At 30.9% G+C, this 19079-nt stretch overlaps 2 protein-coding genes and 1 pseudogene across 2 annotated transcripts; all 3 read right to left on the bottom strand.

Moving 5' to 3' along the window:
- Positions 1 to 2: 2 nt before the first annotated feature.
- On the bottom strand, positions 3 to 4314 carry LOC114422199 (3-hydroxyacyl-[acyl-carrier-protein] dehydratase FabZ-like). Its single transcript, XM_028388423.1, has 4 exons — positions 3880 to 4314; positions 3716 to 3776; positions 3492 to 3636; positions 3 to 466 (listed from the first exon to the last, which is right to left on the bottom strand). The coding sequence occupies exons 1-4, from the start codon at positions 4082 to 4084 to the stop codon at positions 215 to 217; spliced, it is 663 nt and encodes a 220-aa protein (XP_028244224.1). The 5' UTR covers positions 4085 to 4314; the 3' UTR covers positions 3 to 214.
- Positions 4315 to 6597: 2283 nt separating this feature from the next.
- Positions 6598 to 7907, bottom strand: LOC114424677 (annotated as a pseudogene).
- A 1944-nt stretch (positions 7908 to 9851) lies between these two features.
- LOC114422382 (cationic peroxidase 2-like) lies at positions 9852 to 12083 on the bottom strand. Its single transcript, XM_028388700.1, has 3 exons — positions 11576 to 12083; positions 10991 to 11153; positions 9852 to 10471 (listed from the first exon to the last, which is right to left on the bottom strand). Exons 1-3 carry the CDS (start codon positions 11969 to 11971, stop codon positions 10053 to 10055), a joined length of 978 nt encoding a protein of 325 aa, XP_028244501.1. The 5' UTR covers positions 11972 to 12083; the 3' UTR covers positions 9852 to 10052.
- Positions 12084 to 19079: the final 6996 nt, after the last annotated feature.

Raw genomic sequence — 19079 nt, 5'->3', positions numbered from 1 at the left:
AAGGTCAAAAGCCAAAGTGTTCATCCATCAAAGATAATTTCGCACTAAATAGCCAAAGCAAAGCCATAAAGAAATAGAACAGAATGTTCAGATAAATTTCATTGAAAATGCATACATTAAATTAAATGTTCACAATGTTCTGCATTAAAAAGCAGAATAATTTAATTAAAGATGTAAGAAAATAAACTCTTCCAATTGGAAGGAGCATGTCTACTTATTCGCTCCCCATCGCCATCAAAAATTCACCCTCACACACAACTTCGCCTCCAACATATGCCTTCCCTTCCATCTTTGCTATTCCAAATCGCTTTTGCAGCTTAGTAAGTGTCATTCTCATAACTAAGGTGTCCCCAGCAATCACAGGCTTACGAAACCGCACTTTGTCTATTCCAGCAAAGAAGAAGTTTTCACGAGAGCCTCCCACTTCAGGTTGCAACATGACCAAACCACCAACTTGTGCCATTGCCTGCAGCAAAAGACCTCTTGTTCATGTCCGCTTTTAAAGCAGATTATTACAACAGAGAAATCATACAAGATCCCGCCCCTACTTTCATGCATTCCAGGTTGAGATAGTTCCTGATCAAATGGAATTTTTACATCGTTTTTTTGCATGCAATTCTAAAACTTACAGCGAATTTAGAAACTCACAAAGACTAGTTGATCATCTCAAAGTCTTTCAGAAGTTGGAGCCTAAGAAGTATAATACATTGAATATAAATAAATTTTACCATCTAACAAGTAGTCGTAAGTTATTGTATGATGGTCCAATCAATATGAAGATACAAAAACCAGTTTCAGAGACTCGATATTGGGCTCTTGCTGAAGTTCTTATCTCATTTAAAATGCTAAAAGGTAAACAAATATAAACTAGACAGTAGACACAAAGGGCCAACCTGTCATTTGAGTATAATGCACTCCATCCAGAAAAATGAATGCAAACTAAAGTTAAATTTTATTTCCTATGAGTATGAACCACAGATGTCATAAATGAGACATTAAAGAAAATTGACACAGAAAGAAAGAACGTCACCTACATAAATATCATATCCAAAATCATGGGTGAAATATATGAACACGACGTTAGTCAGTCACAAGTAGATGCCAAGACCAACAACCTTGTATAGTTAGGCAATCTCAAATTTCGATCTTCAAATTTTACATTGGTTTCAAGAAACTTAATTTGAAAATTAATTAATTAGTAAAATTTATGTCATTCATTTTATGAAACACAGACCTGCAAAAGTAAGGGAACTCAAGAAGATGCCAAGACCAACAACCTTGTATATTTCCAATACACACACATAGGATTTGTTAATACACTCTCGTTTTTTAGAAGGAATGTCTTAGCAAGCTATACCATAACATTGTTAAAATACTGATATGGGAATGGGATACTAGGTGGAGTATTTAAGTAATTGATTCTCTCCCCTTAACAACTAGCTTTTAAGGGTGAGTTTCCCAAGTGCTTGGGTGCTTATCAAATACTCCCAGAGGTTGTTTTGAAAAAATACTCCTTCTAAAAAATATACTAATATTTATTTTTTAGTTCTAGCAAGCTAAAACTTAAATTTGTTAAAATATTACCAAACCCAAAGGTGTCGCTTGTTAACATACTTCTAAAAACTTTTTCAAAGTCCTGAAAATGTCTCACCCACAGTGCCACTCTCTTTTTGCAGGACTGCCAAAAACCAAATTAATTTCAATGCTTAAAATGAGTGTCCAAACAAAGTAAAGAATATGAGAATGTGTTACTTTTTTACATAAATGCCTATCCACAATTCATGTGACTAAAAATATTTGTCCTCTAATTCAAGCCCTTTTTTATTATCCTATAATAGACTAATTCATTCTTTTAGTGCATTTTTAATTTATGACAAGATATTAGATAGATTCTAAGGCTAGGACCAACACAATGTTGCCATCGGGCAAGTACTTTCTGGGCCAACCCTTCTTTTTCTTTGAGGACTCCGAGGATACTGGCTTGCATGTGCCATTGTCATTGTTGTTGTTGAAAGGCTCAGAACAAAGAGAGTTGTCGTTCTAGAAAGAGAATCGATAGGTGGTGAGGGCCATCATTGAAGAGTTGTTGTTGAAGGGTATGAGGCCCATCTATGGCCACAAGTACTACCCAATTCCATTTCAACAACAGCAACCCTCCTCTTCCCGAGCATCTGAACGACAACACCACTATCAACAGCACGTGCGTGATGGCATCCTTGGCGAAGAAAGTATTCACCCAATGACAACATTGTGTTGAGCCTAGGTCTCACCCATGCTCCAGCTTCTTCCATTGAAACTCTCGCCAAGAAACATTACTGTCTTCCCTGACTCCAGAAAGAAGCAGATGAACGCACTCAAAATTGTTTCACCCCTTCCCTTGTTTGTTTGTTTGTTCTCTCGTGTGCTTGTTAATTTGTTTTGATAGTGTGTTTTTGTTTATTGCTCAAGAATTTGTGGACAACACCAAGGTGGAGGGCCTGCTTGTAAGCAGTGGAGTGCTCATTGTGTGAGGTGACAATGGGAGTGTGGATGAGGGTTGGTTGGTAATGTTGATGTTTGTGGCAGTAGTGGGTGGTGACAGGGCAGTCAAAGGCAGTGAAGGATTCGCTGGAGGCGGCAAAGAGGGAGGGAGAGTCGGGAGGGTAACGTTCTGATGTGGAGGATATATAATAAGATTGTATACCTTAGATTAATCTAACGACTCTTAATAATGGTGCATGATGGACCACCTATGATAGTGGTCTACCTTAGAATCCATCCAAAATATAAAATAAGGAAATAGATAAATATAGGCAAAATTTTACATTTACCATATCCACTACTATATACGTGAGTACACTAGTAAGGAGACATACACGGAAAAGAGTGAGATTACAATAAAAATACTGATTCATTTTGTAAAAGAAAACAGTCAGATTTACTTCTTCATACAGCAAGCAAGAATGTATTCAATGTTGACAAGCATCTACATTAATTATTTTTATTGGTCATGCTTAGTCAAATTCATAGGTTTTCTCACTTGTTAATACAGTCAGACCTCTTTAACAGACAGTGCATTTTTATTGTGGAAAATTGTCAATGCAAGCAATCACACCAGCATATATCAATTTAAGAGAGGTTTACTAAGAAGTAAGAACAAAGGTAATCTATTCAGTTGCCTGATACAATTATGACTAGAATCTTTTAAAATTTATATTAAAGAAGTTCCACTCTAGCTGCAAATAAAAAAATTTCACAAACACAAAGACTCTAGGATAATTGCAACCACTACACTTCATAGTTCAAACAAATGGATACATCCTTTTGCAGATGCAAAGTTAAGTTTAGAAGAGGTTGTTCCTTCTTATAGTTTCAAACGAGTCACAATTAAATTCAAGTATAGACATTGTAACAAATTGATTCCATTTTATCATGACATGTTTAGAGACAAGGCAAGGACAAAATAAATAAGAGATACAACAAAGGTAGGAGCATAGTGCATATTTTAGTACCTCAACCATTAGAACACCAGGCATGATGGGCCTTTCTGGAAAATGTCCAGGAAAGAAGTTGTCATTTATTGTCACATTCTTTATAGCCACTGCAGAAACTCCAGGATTGTATTCAATCACTCTATCCACCAGAAGAAAAGGAAACCTGACAAAAAAAGAAAGGTGAATGTGAATCTCACCAATGTTGACAAAACAATTTAGAAAATGAGAAACGTTGATAGTACCTGTGAGGCAAAATGTCACGAATCTGGTTGATGTCCATGACGGTTGGGAATGCTGGATACCCTGCAAAATGCGCGCTATTGCTTCACAAAAAAAAAAAAAAAAAAGAAGAAGAAGAAGAAAGAAATTGGAACCAAAAAGGGAGAAACAAAAATGAAATTCATACTTAATTCAATTGGGGTGTCATGCTGAGGAGCATCGGAGGAACAAAACGTGGTGAGCGACGTCGTTTTCCTCGACAAGGGATGGAATCTGGTGTTGGGGAATTTGACAAGTGAAAATTTGGGTTGCAAGGAAATGGCTTTGGGTTTGGGTTTGGATGGAAGAGAAATGGGTGAAACCAATCTGTTGGAGAGAGCTGAGGCTGCCATTGGGTTTGAAGCGTGAAGTGAAAAACCACACCACAGCTTGGAATTGAAGCGTGAGCACGTAGTTATCGAAAGTTTATGCAATTGCAAGTTAACGTTAAAAGCAAAGCGAAGGAAGGCGACAGAAACAATGAAGTTGAAGTTAATAAAGGCTGCAAAAGTGCAAGTTGGAAAGCAATGCTAACGCTTATGCTACCTTTTGAGTTTCAGTTAGGGCGGAGCCTCCCATGTTGTTGTCTGTTCCATTGTTGGACCATAAAAGGTACAACACACTCACTGTGCCTGTCAATGTTAGTTAGTTACTATTGCAATTGGTCCAGTCCAGTCCACCATCTTCTTAACCCAATCTCTATTGGATCTGTTCTAGGCCCACCACTCAATATGTTACGCCTTTCTTTGTCCCTATGTTATTCTCAACCCCTTTTTTCTCCAAGTTCATACCCCATTTTTTTTATAATTTCTGAAATGACAATATTACCCTTATTTATATCCCCACCCTTTGAATATTGTTCTCACCCCTATAATTAGGGTTGAAAATAAGTCAAGCTCGGTTCAGCTCAACTCAACTCAATAATAATTGGCTTATCTCAGAAGCTCAACTCGAGTTTGATGTGAACATTTATGTTTAACTCAAACTCGACACAATTCAAGCTCATAACAACTCGGTTCAATTCATTAACTTGACTCAATTAAAAATTATAATAATTTTACATATTTTATTTATTTATTTTATGCAAAAATAAAAATAAATAAAAATAATTATACAAATTTAATAATATAAAATATTTAATATATAGATAGATAAATATAAATCGAACGAATCAATCAAATCAAACTATATATTGCTTAAATTTGACTCATTTATTTAATGAGTTCAACTTTTAACTTAAGTTCAACTTATTTGATTTATGAATCAAATTTATAAAAAAAATTAAAAAATTATTATGCATACTAATTTGGATAAAATGACTATGAATACACATATTGTTCATTCTAAAAAAAATCCATGAATAAATACAACGAAAAGATTTTAGCCTTGATATGTTTGTTACAAAAGTCAACATCATGTTGTCTCCCTTTTGAAAATCACCTATCAGCGAATGAATAATTAGTATTGCATTCCCATATGGCATGGCACACACACATGACATTATTGTCTTAGATTGAACCTCTAAGCAATTGTCTATTTTCATCCATAATTTAGGCTTCGTACTTATTCTCACCAACCTGCTGATAAGGGACATTGTCTAACAATGAAAGGATCAAACTCATCATATTTAATTAGGCGGTCCAATTGGAAATATCTCGTTCTATAATATAAGTTATAATTAAAAAAAATATTGTTGATTGAGAAAGCTTCCAAAAAAATAACTACGGACAAGTTGTGTATTGATATTGATTCTTAGCTTCTCCACATCATACATGTAAATATTACACAGCTAGCTTTCATTTTATTGTGGACAAATTCAACGGAAGAAGCTGCTATATATACTGTAGTTGTCACTTGTCAATTTTCTAATTAAACAATGTATCGAAAATATAACACCAATGATTACAACCAATAGCTAGCTAGCTTACAGCTCAGTAAATGAATTAGCCCAAATATCTGTAGAAGATTACCAGGGAAAAAAACTATTAACCCAAGTATATAGCTGAGGCTTGATTTAAACCCTCTTTTCTTGCGGGTTGAACCAAGTTAAATATTATGGAATTCATGATATCTAATATGTATATGCCTCCCGCGATTCTTTTAAAAAAAACTTTATAATTATAATAACCTATAATATATGTCAGTAATCAGGGTTTAGATAGTGTTTAAATGGAAGGGTATCGAAGAGAAAAAATTTGAAAATATTTAAAAAGAAAATGGACAGAATTGGAGTATCTTTATCCTCACTTTTTCCTTCTTTATACAAATATTAAGAGAAATCAGAGGACAGAAAAAAAAAATTCAATAAAATATTGGTATTTTAGATTGAAATTCTATATTATAAATATTTATTTATATATAATTAAATTTCATAATAAACAAATGTCTTTGAATATATAAAATATATTTTAGATCTATAATGAATAAAAAAATTTATTATATATCCTGTAAAAAACAAATTATGATATAAAGTTAACTATTAAATTTTCTTTTAAAAAATCTATTTAAATTCAATTTAGATATAGAGATTAACAAGGGTAGATTGAAAGAAATGGACAATAATGAAGATTTAGTGCATAGATAAAAATAAAATGAGAGTAGTTTAAAATTATATGGAGTGAGAATTTTTTGAATATTTGTCCGCCCATAATTATCAGAATAGTTTCGTGGAGAAAGAAATGTTTTTTTTTCTTGTGTCACTTATCAATATAATTAAGTAAGAGATAGTTAATATCAAATTTATTATAATTTAGATGTTTCACTAATTAACAAAAGATATTCAATTTTAATTTAACAATATTTGATCAAATTCAAAGAATATAATTGCTCAATTAAAAATATGAGGACTATGTAAAGTTACACAAAGTTTAAAATAAGAAGGCCACAGATACATTTAAGAAAAAAAAGGATACTATTTATTCTATAACATTTTCTGTAAACTTTTATACTTGGGAAACATTTAGTCTCACCAGCAAAAAGGAAGAAAAAGAAAAACCAGACTAGCTACAAATGCATATCATACACTTCAACAAAAACAAATAAAACCACTTTTCTAAGCCATGTACAAATTTATTTTAACATGCACTATAGCTAGTTGATGGCAGAACATAGACTTTGCAAATTCCACGTTGAAAAGCAAACCTTTGAAGCCGTCCTGCAGGTACCTTTGTACAAATGACTTTGTGGAAGGATCATTCCAAAGCGCTTGATCAGACTGCAGAATTCCATGGCCAATCCTCAAATTAGCCAAGTAAGATATGTCAAATCTGTTTTGACCACCCGATTTGAACCGCCACTGTTTTGCGGGCAGAGTTAATAGATAATAAATTCAAACATTGATATTTGATAGTTTGGAGTTATGTACTACCAGAGAAACGGAATCACGAGCTGCAAGAGCAAGAATATCAGCACATGACACAACACCGGGGCACGCAGCCTCGAGCTGTGTCTTTGCATCATCAATAACCTCGTATCCTCTCAAACCAAGGTTTGCAAATGCTGTTCTCTCAGTGGCATCACCGGCAATGAGAACAGAAGCGTCGCAACCTTGCACAAAGCAATCATCGAAGTGAATACGAAGCAACCCGGCAGCCATGGTAGGATCAGAGACCTAACGTGGGATTGAACTGTGGACCTAACAATGAACTCTGCGCGTGGGCATGCACTCGAATAGAACCCTACACGCGTCCCATGTACTGTGTTCACAATGGCCAAAGCAAGTAAAATAAACACCAGTGAACTACGTCCCTCCATTTTCGTTAGGAAATTAAATTAAAGTTGCAAATGAATAATATTTGTTTAGTTATTCAGTAGGACAGTGTCTGGAATAATGTGATGAGGAATAGGTATTTATAACTTATATAAGTGGGGTTTAGTAAACTTTTCGATATCTCAACAAAACAAAACAAAAGTCAACTTTTGGAAAATGCAATAATGCAAGTGAATTGAAATGATATGGCTAAGGGTGTATGAAACTGGGTTCACGGGTTTTGTCTTGTGCCGAGCACGGTCTATTGTGACTGTGATGCAGTGCAAATACAAATGATACGGCTTGAGAATGCATTTAGTCAAAGTTTCCCATTTTGGTGACCGCCACACCACTGCACACCACTTCCAAAAAGTGGAAGCCTTATGGGGGGAAAGCTCAATCCTTTGCTGAACATAATTTGTCCACGATAAACTCTAGTAGACTCAAAGAGATAAAGAAAAGAAGAAAAATATATATAATATAATAAAATAATTTGTTTGCAACCTTTAGAATTTCTATGGGCCTGCCCAAAATTTCTTTACTTATAACTGATAATATAGTTACACTAAGAAATGGGGTTTATTTCATTGACTAGATATGAGTTTCCAAACTATTTTTTAAACAAGAAGTCTAACTGTTATAAATTTTTTGTATAATTTTTTATTCCTATCAATAAAAAAATTATTTTTAAGGAATGAGTTCCCAAACTATTAAAAGCATTTAAACATGTAATTTGCCTAAATTTGTGGTGAAATGTGATTGAAAGTAAAGGACAAAATTTTAAAATTTTGCATTATAAAAATTGATAATTTTACTCACATTATTTAAAATATTTTTTCAATAAATTAATTTTTTTTAAAGTAGGATTAAATTAAATAAATTTATATTCTTTAAAATCAATTTTTAATATTTAAATGTTTTATTAATAATTGGATACAAGCATGCAATGTAAATCATATGATTGAATACAAGTCATACAAGCAAAATCATATGATTGAATACAAGTCATACAAGCAAAATCATATGAGTTATATAACAATGATAATTAACAAATTGCGTGTAATATTAAAAAGGAAAATATTTTTTTGAATTAAATAATAGATAATAGTTTATGTTATAAGTAATTATCTTATAATGAGTCATGATAAATGATATATAATAAGTTCAATATATTTATAAAAATAACATAAAATAATATAATTAGTATTGCATTCCCATATACACATATGACATTGCCTAAGATTGAAACTTCTAAGCAGTTGTCGTTTTTCATCTATTATTTCCGTTTCGTGCTTATTCTCATCAATCAGGTAATTATCATATCAACAACTTGTATTTATTGCCCCACGATGAAAATATCAAACTCGTTATATTTTAGATGGGTCAATATGGAAATTTCTCATTCTATAATACTATTAGTTATAATTAATGCTTTCCTACAGATAAAAAAAAAAAATTGTAATTAATGCAAATGTTGTTTGAGAAAACCGCCAAAGAAAACTATGGACAAGTTGTGTAATTCTGTAGCTTTAATATCGACATCACACATATTACAGCTAGCTTTCAATTTATATTGTAGACAAATTCAATGACAGAATCTGCTATCGTTAGTGGAATTGGCTCATCGAATATAATATAACATCAATGGTTACAGCCAACAGATAACTTCCATCTTAATAAAAGCCAAAATATCTATATTGAAGATTAGCAGGGAAAAGACTTTTAAAATGAGAAAAATAAAATGAAGGCGCTCAATGTGTTCGAATAATTAGTATCTTTTGAAGTTTTTTTTTAATTAAACACTTTTTTTTGTAAATACTATTGAAAAAAGTGATTATTTAAAAAGCAGTAAAAACATGTTTCATTAATTTAGATATCAATATATTAAGGTTTCAACGTATGCAGTGAATTTGTTTTAACATGATTTTATCAGCAATTCCGATCCTTGATATTTATTAGTTTTCGCTAATCTGAATTCTCATCCCCCACATTTTTACGGATTAGGATTTGAACCCGGTAGTTTACAAAAATATTAAAACTCGATTATGCAGATGCAATATACACTACTCATATTATACATCCTCCGATCCACAGCATTAGTAAATATTTTAAATTTACAAAATTGTCAATCACAATATCAAAATAAATTATCTTTTTTTTTCACCATATTTTGCAGATTATTTGATCATCTATTCATTTTCTGTAACCTGAAAAAAAAATATATGGGTAATTCAATTAATAATTAAAACTTATTTATTTCTCTAAAAATGATTAATATTTAATTTAATCAATAATTAAATTGATTTGATGTTATTTAGATAAGGGTTATTAATTATGTTGAATAGACTCTAAACCCACAAGTGAGCCGATCATTGCCGAAAACAAGAAAAATATATTTATTAATTAATTCTATTACATTTTCTGTAACTTATACACTTTCAAGATGAAAATATTTCGTCTGGCCACAAAAAAGAAGCAAAATGTACATGATACACTTCAATGGCAAATGCCAACAGATACAAATAAAGCCAATTCTACAAGCAATTTAATTATTCATTGTTTGAAGTGGCAATCTAGTTGATGGCAGAACATATCTTGCGAATTTCACCATCAGTACCAGTCTTCAACTCAATGTTGCCCATCTTTATCATAGACTTTCCAAATTCCACGTTAAATGTTAATCCAAGCAAGCCTTTTATCAAGCCCAAATACCTCTGAACAGTTGTCTTTGTGGAAGCATCACTCCAAAGTGCTTGATCAGATTGCAGAATTCCACGCGAATTCCTCAAATTACTATAGTAAGATAAATCAAATTTAGTTTGACTACCCGTATCTAGCGCTACTCGTTTTGAACCGTCACCGTTTTGAGGGCATAGTGATTGTAGTTGAGGAAGAAATGAAGGGTCGATGGAAGGGTCAGGACCATTTGCGGTGAAGTTGTACAATCTGTTACTGAAGAACTGGCAAGCTGTAGTACCAATGGTATGTGCACCTATATATACATTCACAAAAATAAAATCCATTAATTCAAATTTGTATTGTCAACTTGTATCTTAATTTCATATAGTATATACTTTTGTTTTCATATATAAAAGATACTGTTGAATACAGTTAATTTGATTGTTGATTTTTCCTTGGCACTTTTGTTTGTACTTTCTTTTTAATATCCATTGAAAAGCAGCGTTCAATTTTTATCAAACACCCTTTTAAAAAATGCCATATCACTAGACAATGATAGAAAAATAAGCAGGAAAAAGATGTTTTTCTAATGCGCGTTACATAAGAAAGTGTAATAAAAAAACTGAAAAAGTCAACAAATTAAAGTTAACGTGAAGTCATTCTATTTGCATTTTGCCACTACCTATAGTTAGAACTGAGCTGTCACAAAGCAACCGTGATATATAGTACTAGTATGTGACAGTATAAGTTCGATGTGATATTGTAATTATATATGATCAATTCATTGACTTGAAGTGTGTAAACAAACTTATATGTGTGTAAGCGTAATTACCAACAAGGGTGACGAGGTCTTGAGTGTTGAGTCCCTTTGCTGTGAACTTTTGTGTTTGAACTTCAACAGAGTCAAAAGGAGCAGGCAAGTTACTGACATCTGAAGCCTGTGATATGCGTCCATCTCTGCGTCCAGTAGGCACTTGATAACTCAGTCCACCACTCTGCCATGCAAAAATGCCAAATTTTAATTAATTATAAACTCATTATATATTATAAGCATGACATACAAATATAAATAAATATACATATGAGAAAAAACTATATATCACCGTGTAAATTTTTTTACACAATTATTTAATCATAATCTTATTATATATAATAAATTTATTAATATTTAAAATGATTATAAATTATACTAAAATAATTCAAAATTTGAGTTATTTGAATGACATGATAAAATTATTTTAAATTATTAGTGCATAGACACTAATCCCCCTATCTCTATATATACATATATATTAAACTCGCCAACCTGCAAATTGATTCAACTAATTAATAAAATTCTCCAAGTATGATTTTAACATTAATTATTTGCACTAGCTACATAAATAAAAAATGGATAGAATTTGAGTTGATTAATTACGTGAACAACGGAATCACGAGCAGCAAGAGCAAGGATATCAGCACAAGACACAACACCGGGGCATGTAGCCTCGAGCTGCGTCTTAGCATCATCAATAACCTCAAATCCTCGTAAACCAAGGTTTGCAAATGCTGTTCTCTCAGTGCCAGAACCAGCAATGAGAACAGAAGCGTCACAACCTTGCACAAAGCAATCATGGAAGTGCATCCGAAGCAACCCAGCAGCCAAAGTACTATCAGAGTTAACGTGGGTTGTAACTGTGGACTTAACAATGGACTCAGCAAGTGGACATGCACTCGAATAGAACCCTACACGCGTCCCTTGGCCATGCACTGTGTTCACAATAGCCAAAGCAAGCACAAGAAACACTAGTGAGTACAAACTACGCGCCTCCATATTTGTGAGGAAATTAAGAGCTGCAAATGCACCACCCTAGCCAAGTGATGAAGTGAAATGCAATGTTATATGAAATAGATGATTTAATTAGTGCTGAATATGAATATAATGTGATGAGGAGGAGGTATTTATAAGGGTGGTTTGGTAAACTATTGGAGAATGAGTAAGCAAAATCGGCTTGTAGAAATATATAATAATAAGGGTAAATGAAGAGGTCACGTCTTTTGTCTGCTGGGATGCAGTGATAATGCAAATGATTACGCGTAATGGGTGCCTTTTGTCAAACGGGTGGTGTTTACTTTTTCATTATTCCACTTCCACTTGCAATAAGTGGCCAATCTTTCTAAGAAATGCTATTGCGCTTGGCTTGTCACGTTCGTTGGCGACGAAGTTGGATGTTGCCGCGAACACACAGTACCAAAGAACTTCTCTATCATGAGAAAGTTTCTCCCTCACACTCACAAATCATAAATAATAATACACAAATATTTTATTATTTTTAATAATTTTTTTCCTATTTTTAGATTTTGAATAAGATAATGAATGTTTCTATATTATCATTTTTCCTGTCTCACTCTCTCTTTTCGGGTGGGAACGAATCTCAACGTGAGTCATGTTTCTGGCCTACCGCACTTAATTTCTTTTTTAAAAAATATTTTTATTTTTGTGGATGGCACTTTTCGATTGTGATGAGGTTAAAATTATATATTAAGATTTTAATTTAGTTTTATCAGAAATAAAGATGATTCGTTATCATAAATATTATGTTCTTTTTTAGGAATTATGTTTCATAAAATTAGAATTCTAAATTTAATTCCGAATTTGTGGTCTGAATGGAATAAATATAGAATATTAATTATTTTGGTTCAAATTAGATGTAGAATTTGAAAATCAATTATGATCAGTTTCTATTGAGGTAAGAGGTAAGGGCTTTCTTTCTCTTTAAATAACATTGCTGGTTTGAGTATTGTGAAGCAAAAACAAAAAAGTACTAAAGTGAGCTAGATTTATTGCTTTAAGTGGTCGAGATGATTCGATTTTGACTCATATATAATAGTTGGATTTAAAGTGAGTAGTCTCAGAAAGTTAAACCTAAGACAAAATGATTAATTAGTTATGATATTGTCACATTAAACATATGTTTATGATATAATATTAAACATTTGGAATATAATAATATATTTTTATTATAAAATAATGATTTAAAAATTTTAAAAATGTATATTTGATTAATAATATTCAAGTTTCTTAATAATATTCATGGATCCAACAAAGTAAAAGAACCTTAATATATATATATATATATATATATATATATATATATATATATATATGATTAAAAATTAATAAATGGGTCCTTTGGGAATCCGTTTACATTAAAATTTTGAAGTATAACTTTTTCACCTATAATTGGGGGGAGAGGAGTGTTTTTATTCAATATGCATAAACAAAATTATTTTTATTTTCATTAATGCCCAAGACTTTTTTTTTTTACTTTTAAGAATTGTTTTTAACTTATTTATTTATTCTTTCTCTGAAACGCTTTTTATAACTTAATTTAGTTAACCTAATTTAAACCGAACATACGTCGTTAGTCTAAGTAAAACTCAACTCAAAATTTTTAATTATATTATTTTATGTTCAAGTTTTATGGATGAAAATATTATCCAAAGAAGAGACCACAAAAATGATAGTCAACAAAATTCACCAATCAAAATCAATAAAGTTAATGGATATTCACAAAATTTAAATTTTAATTCTTGAAACACCATAAAGATGTTGATTCTATATATTAAATAAACCATATTTTAGAATTATTGTAATTTTAGTTAATTTCAATTTGAATTTGATTTTTAATTTTTTCTTGCTATATTAAATTAATTAATAAATAAATCATGTTTCTATGTTCCTCTTTAACTCTGAAAACTTTATCTTTTTAATATATTTCAAGCGAATAAAATAAAATTTTAATTATTAATAACGAAGACATTTATTATTATACTTTATTCTCTGTAGCTATAGTTTTGCTAACCAACAGGGCAACGGTTGAAAAATTAATAAAATAAAATTAAAGTAACTAGTGTGTACTGATAAAATTAAATTTTTTATTTCTAATAAAAAAATATTTATCAATTCTTTAATTATTACTTTCAATAATTAACAATTATTTTAATTAAAAAAACTTTTACAAAGTATTAATATAATAATTTATTTAATTGATAGAGTTTATAAAAGTAATAAGCTCTCGAAAAATTTCCTTCAAATTCTCAAAAAGTTTTCATCTTTAATACATGGTAAAAAGGAAAAAAAAATCATATCCTCTCATGCTTTTTTATCCCTTACGTAAGCAAACAATGCTACCCAAAACGGAAGAAATTAGCAAAAATATTTAAATATAGATTTTTTATTAGAAGAATATTTAAATATATTTAAAAGTAAAATGATTATACACTAATAGTAAAAGATGTTTCACAGAATCATTCAATCACAACCTATGTTTACTTTTAAAATAATTATATTAAAATAATTCAAATAATTATTTATAATTAAATAATAATGTAAAATTATTTAATACATAAACATTAATTTATAGTTAAACCACATTATATTGGCACAATATACAACCAATGCAATATGTTGAGATAATTAATAATTATGAAAATTACTATAAAATGCATATTTTCTTCGATCACATTTATAAGGAAAAATAATAATAATTTTACTTTTATTGAGAAAATTAGTTATGCTTATTAAATTATATGAATCTCAATTAAAAATAATTTTTTAAAATTAATTTTTATTAGAATTTGATATCAAACATAAATACTCTATTAAATAAAAGATATTTTAAAAATAATTAAGATTTATTTATATTTGAGACTAAAATACAATGATTTTTTTTATATTTGAGACTGGAGTTATATTTAATTAAAATATTCTTTAAAATAAATAAATATATATATATATATATATATAATTGAATTTGATACATATTTTATGATAGATAAATTTGATGATAAAAAAGAATGACACCAACACTTAGATATGTATTTAATTATTATAATTCAATGCTTATTTAATATTTATTATTAAAAAAAATTTAGTCCCCCTATACCAAGTTTCATGATCCATCGTTGTGTCGAAATTGTAAAAAGTTTTATATACTTATTTAATTATAATTCATTATATATAATAAATTTGTTAACTTTTTAAATAATTATTTTAAAATAATTTAAACAGTAATTTATAATTGAATAATAATGTAAAATAATTTTATAAAACATTAAATTCATAATAAAATAGTTAAAAGTGTAATTTTTTTTAGTACATAAAATGGGATACTAAGAAAATACAAGTAATTTAATATTATATCAGAAACGACAATTATTTTGGAAATAAGTGTGCCATGTTATATCTCCACATGCATCATTACATGATACATGCACGTGAAATTAATTTGCATATGTGTGACCGACTATGGATTTTCCCCTTGTAATTATTACTAATTAGGTAGGGGTAACAGGTGGGTCCCGTTTGGCAAATCGTAAAGTTATCCATTTTCATCAACCTTCCATCCATGGTATATATGACACGTTAACATCTTCACTCCTTAAATATATTTTGGTCGTAGATTAATATATTATACTATTTTAGGTTCTATTGTTTTTCTCAAGTATTCTCTTTTAGTAGTAATTAGCCGGGTTATCCGTGTGACCATTTTTTAAAATCACTGTCCATTCTTCTCAAATTATGATGTCTAAAGAATTGAAATTTATGAATTTGTATATTTTTTATTCCTAAATTATATTGGTACATTTTTTTTACCCTCAGGATATATAATAAACTACAAATATTAAGAATTAAAAGTGCAATATAACTTTAAATAAATACTTGAATGTATAAGTAATTAATGGTTACTAACTTGTTATATTAAAATCTATTGAGTTAATTATGGCATTAATCATATTTATATGTACATTAAGTTATAAATACTAGTATGTACACTTTTTAATAATAAATACAGATTGTTTTAATAATAATATCAATATGTTACATGAATTTATTAGAATAATTTGCATATAAAAAGGATGAAAAAAATTATTTGTAAAACTTTTTCGCTTTAATAATACGAGATAATAATCACTGTGTTGAAGATAGTGAGACTGTAAATGCGAACAAAGATATCAAATATTTGAACTTTAATTTTTCAAGTTGCAGAATACTAGTTTCTTCTGTAAGTTCTAATATATGCCTAACTGCGGTCAATTAGTTTTAATTTTTAATTAGATCTTATTTCTTGTAAGTCATATATTATAATTAATATCATGTTTTGATATGTATTTAGGAAAATAATAGAAACGCAAACCTATAACCTTAATGCTATGTACCACTAAAAACTATGTATCTCTCGTATACTAAGCTGAGTATATATATGTGATAACCTCTAACGGAAGTTTGGATATCGGTGCTAGACTTATTGTGGCAGCGTCGGAATGCTCGTGGGTTCCGCAACCATATGTATATGCCTGGAACACGAAGGAAGTTTTGCTGAGAATGAAGAAATTGGAGGGTGCGTACAAAGTGGTCTCCAATATCCAAGATCGTGTGTCTGTCTTTAACTCGTTGAACTCGCGGAACCAGACCATGAGATGGGTTCCTAGCTAGTGTGGTGCATGAAGTGACGTTGAACTGTGATGGTCCTGATATATAATTTGAAGATGCATATCTGTCAATATGAGCAGCTGTGATTGAATTTATGATGCGAGATATATACCTGTCAATCTCCCAATCGAATTAATTAAAGTGCAATGGAAGTTAAGACACAGCCCAAAAGCCTAACGCAGGTAAACGTCGGCAAGAAGGTCCAAGCTGAAGAGATTAGATATTCAAATAAATATAAATAATAATCAATAAAATACAAAACAAAGACTCAATGTTAATAGACTCTCTCGGGGAAATAGGCCAACATAATAACAAATTAGTAATAGGCAGCAGAAATAAATTTCCTGAAGATAATGTGAAACACTTATTTCTCTCTCTAAATATCTTTTTCCTAATCCAACTAGATAATTTGAAATATCACGAGCATAAAATCTATTGTCCAAAAATTAGTCTGATCCAACGATGAACAAATCTGCAGTTACAATTTGAAAAACGCTCTCTAGTGGGTATGCGAAAATTACAATGATTTTCCCTCTTTTCTTTCTCTCTCAATTATGGTTGCCAAACTCTAGAGTCAACTCGTAGACTCTTATGAGTTTAAGAGTTTACTTTAGTCCCGCGAGTTGACTCGGAAGCAAACTCGTTTTTTAGCAGACTTGTGGACTCGGAGTGGACTCGTGTAAACTCGTAAGAGTCTACGAGTTGACTCTAGAGTTTGACAACCATGTATAAGTGTTCAAAATTAAAGCATTTAAATAATTAAAAAAAGCACAAATGTTTTCAAAGAAGCATGTCCAATCCTCTAATAGGATCATCTCCATGAATATCATCACCATCTCCATCTCCATCATCATCATCAAGGTCTTCCTTAGATTGTGCATCATCATTAGGTTCCACGAAAATTAAATTATCTAGATCAAAAGCTTAAAATAGATATCAAATATACTATATTAGAAATAGTTAAAACTTAAAATAATACACAAGCAAATTTTAAATCTGAGAAAGTTAAGAAATTATACCTTTTCTTGGTGTTATTAAAGTTTCATTTTATCTTCTCTTTTTCATTTTCCATCTCCTCACATATGAAAAGTATAATTCTGTTGAATTTCAGTAACAAGATTGATCCAACTCCAACATTGTATAGTTAGTTGTAGTGTTTTGTAATAGACTAATATGAAGTATGAACTATGAGCTTATTGTCATTTGTTTACAAATTGGTGCATTTTGAATATATTTACTTATTATCTATATTTTTTTTTACGAAGTAGACTCTTACGAGTCTATGAGTCGACTCTACGAGTTCACTCGTAGAAACTCTCACGAGTCTGCGTAGACTCTCGATATTGATAACCTTGCTCTCAATGATTTGTAACTATTTTTTCCTTTCAAATGAGTTTCTCTCACTGTATCTCACTCTCTAATCTGAACCCTTTCCACTTAAATAATAAGTGAGACATACGGATCTTCTCATTTTGGTCATTACTTCACATAGGAAGGGAGCCCAAAAAATCCAACAAATCTCATCCTCACAATTATGTGGAAGTGACCGCCAAACCAGCGATGTCACAACAAACTTCAAACTTCCCTCTTAGTGATGTCTTAGTCATCGTATCAGCACCATTAAAGGATTTCACCTTCAAAGGGCCACAAACATCTAAATGCACCAATTCAAGCAACTTAGCTTTTTTGGAGGGAGGATGCTTCTTAAAGGATACTCTGGTTTGCTTACCAACTATGCAATGAGAACATTTCTCCAAACTTGCATTCTTCAATCCTAGAAGCATATCCTTCTTGACTAAACAATTTAATCCCTTCTCACTGATATGATTAAGCCTTCAGTGCCACAAAGATGTCTCCATATCCATAGCATTCACATTGTCTCTAACAACCAAAGCTTTTGTCCAATACAACTTTGAAAAAATTTTCTTTCCCTTGGTCACAACCAGGTTACCCTTGGTGAGTTTCCACTTTCCAGAACCAAAGTGGTTAATCATAACCAGCATCATCAAGTACCTGCACAGAGATCAAATTAAAGTGGACATCTGGAGCATGTTTCACTCCTCTAAGTAGCAACTGCTTTCCCATGTTGGTTTGCAAACAAACATCGCCAACACCAATTACCCTGGACATGCCATCATTACCCATCTTTAAGACTCCAAAACCACCTAGAGTGTAAGATGTGAAGAACTCATTCCTGACTGTAACATGCAGTGTAACACTATTATCAATTATCCACATGCTCTCATCAAATACAAGATTAAGTGAATCAGGGTCATGGAGAATACAAGATCATCACTGGTAACAATAGTCACACAATCATCATCATTATCCTTCTGTTTTTGCTTACCCTTCTTGTCTTTATTCTCCTTCTTCCATAGAAAATAATTTCTCTGGATATGCCCCGTTCTGTGACAATAATGACAATCAACATTTTTGTACCGAGACC

This window comes from Glycine soja, chromosome 8 (assembly GCF_004193775.1).
Source record: "Glycine soja cultivar W05 chromosome 8, ASM419377v2, whole genome shotgun sequence".
Taxonomy (NCBI): domain Eukaryota; kingdom Viridiplantae; phylum Streptophyta; class Magnoliopsida; order Fabales; family Fabaceae; genus Glycine; species Glycine soja.
The sequence above is the reverse complement of the archived record's forward strand: the minus strand, read 5'-3'. Positions and strand labels throughout refer to the sequence as shown.

What these genes read in the sequence shown, in the direction of transcription:
- LOC114422199 (XM_028388423.1), bottom strand. Translation starts at nt 4,084, where the DNA reads ATGGCAGCCTCAGCTCTCTCCAACAGATTGGTTTCACCCATTTCTCTT. An exon ending in TGACACCCCAATTGAATTAA is followed by an intron (nt 3,777 to 3,879) that starts GTATGAATTTCA and finishes CGCATTTTGCAG; the next exon opens with GGTATCCAGCATTCCCAACC. An exon ending in CTGGTGTTCTAATGGTTGAG is followed by an intron (nt 467 to 3,491) that starts GTACTAAAATAT and finishes CTTTTGCTGCAG; the next exon opens with GCAATGGCACAAGTTGGTGG.
- LOC114422382 (XM_028388700.1), bottom strand. Translation starts at nt 11,971, where the DNA reads ATGGAGGCGCGTAGTTTGTACTCACTAGTGTTTCTTGTGCTTGCTTTG. An exon ending in CTCGTGATTCCGTTGTTCAC is followed by an intron (nt 11,154 to 11,575) that starts GTAATTAATCAA and finishes TTTGCATGGCAG; the next exon opens with AGTGGTGGACTGAGTTATCA. An exon ending in AGACCTCGTCACCCTTGTTG is followed by an intron (nt 10,472 to 10,990) that starts GTAATTACGCTT and finishes ATGTATATATAG; the next exon opens with GTGCACATACCATTGGTACT.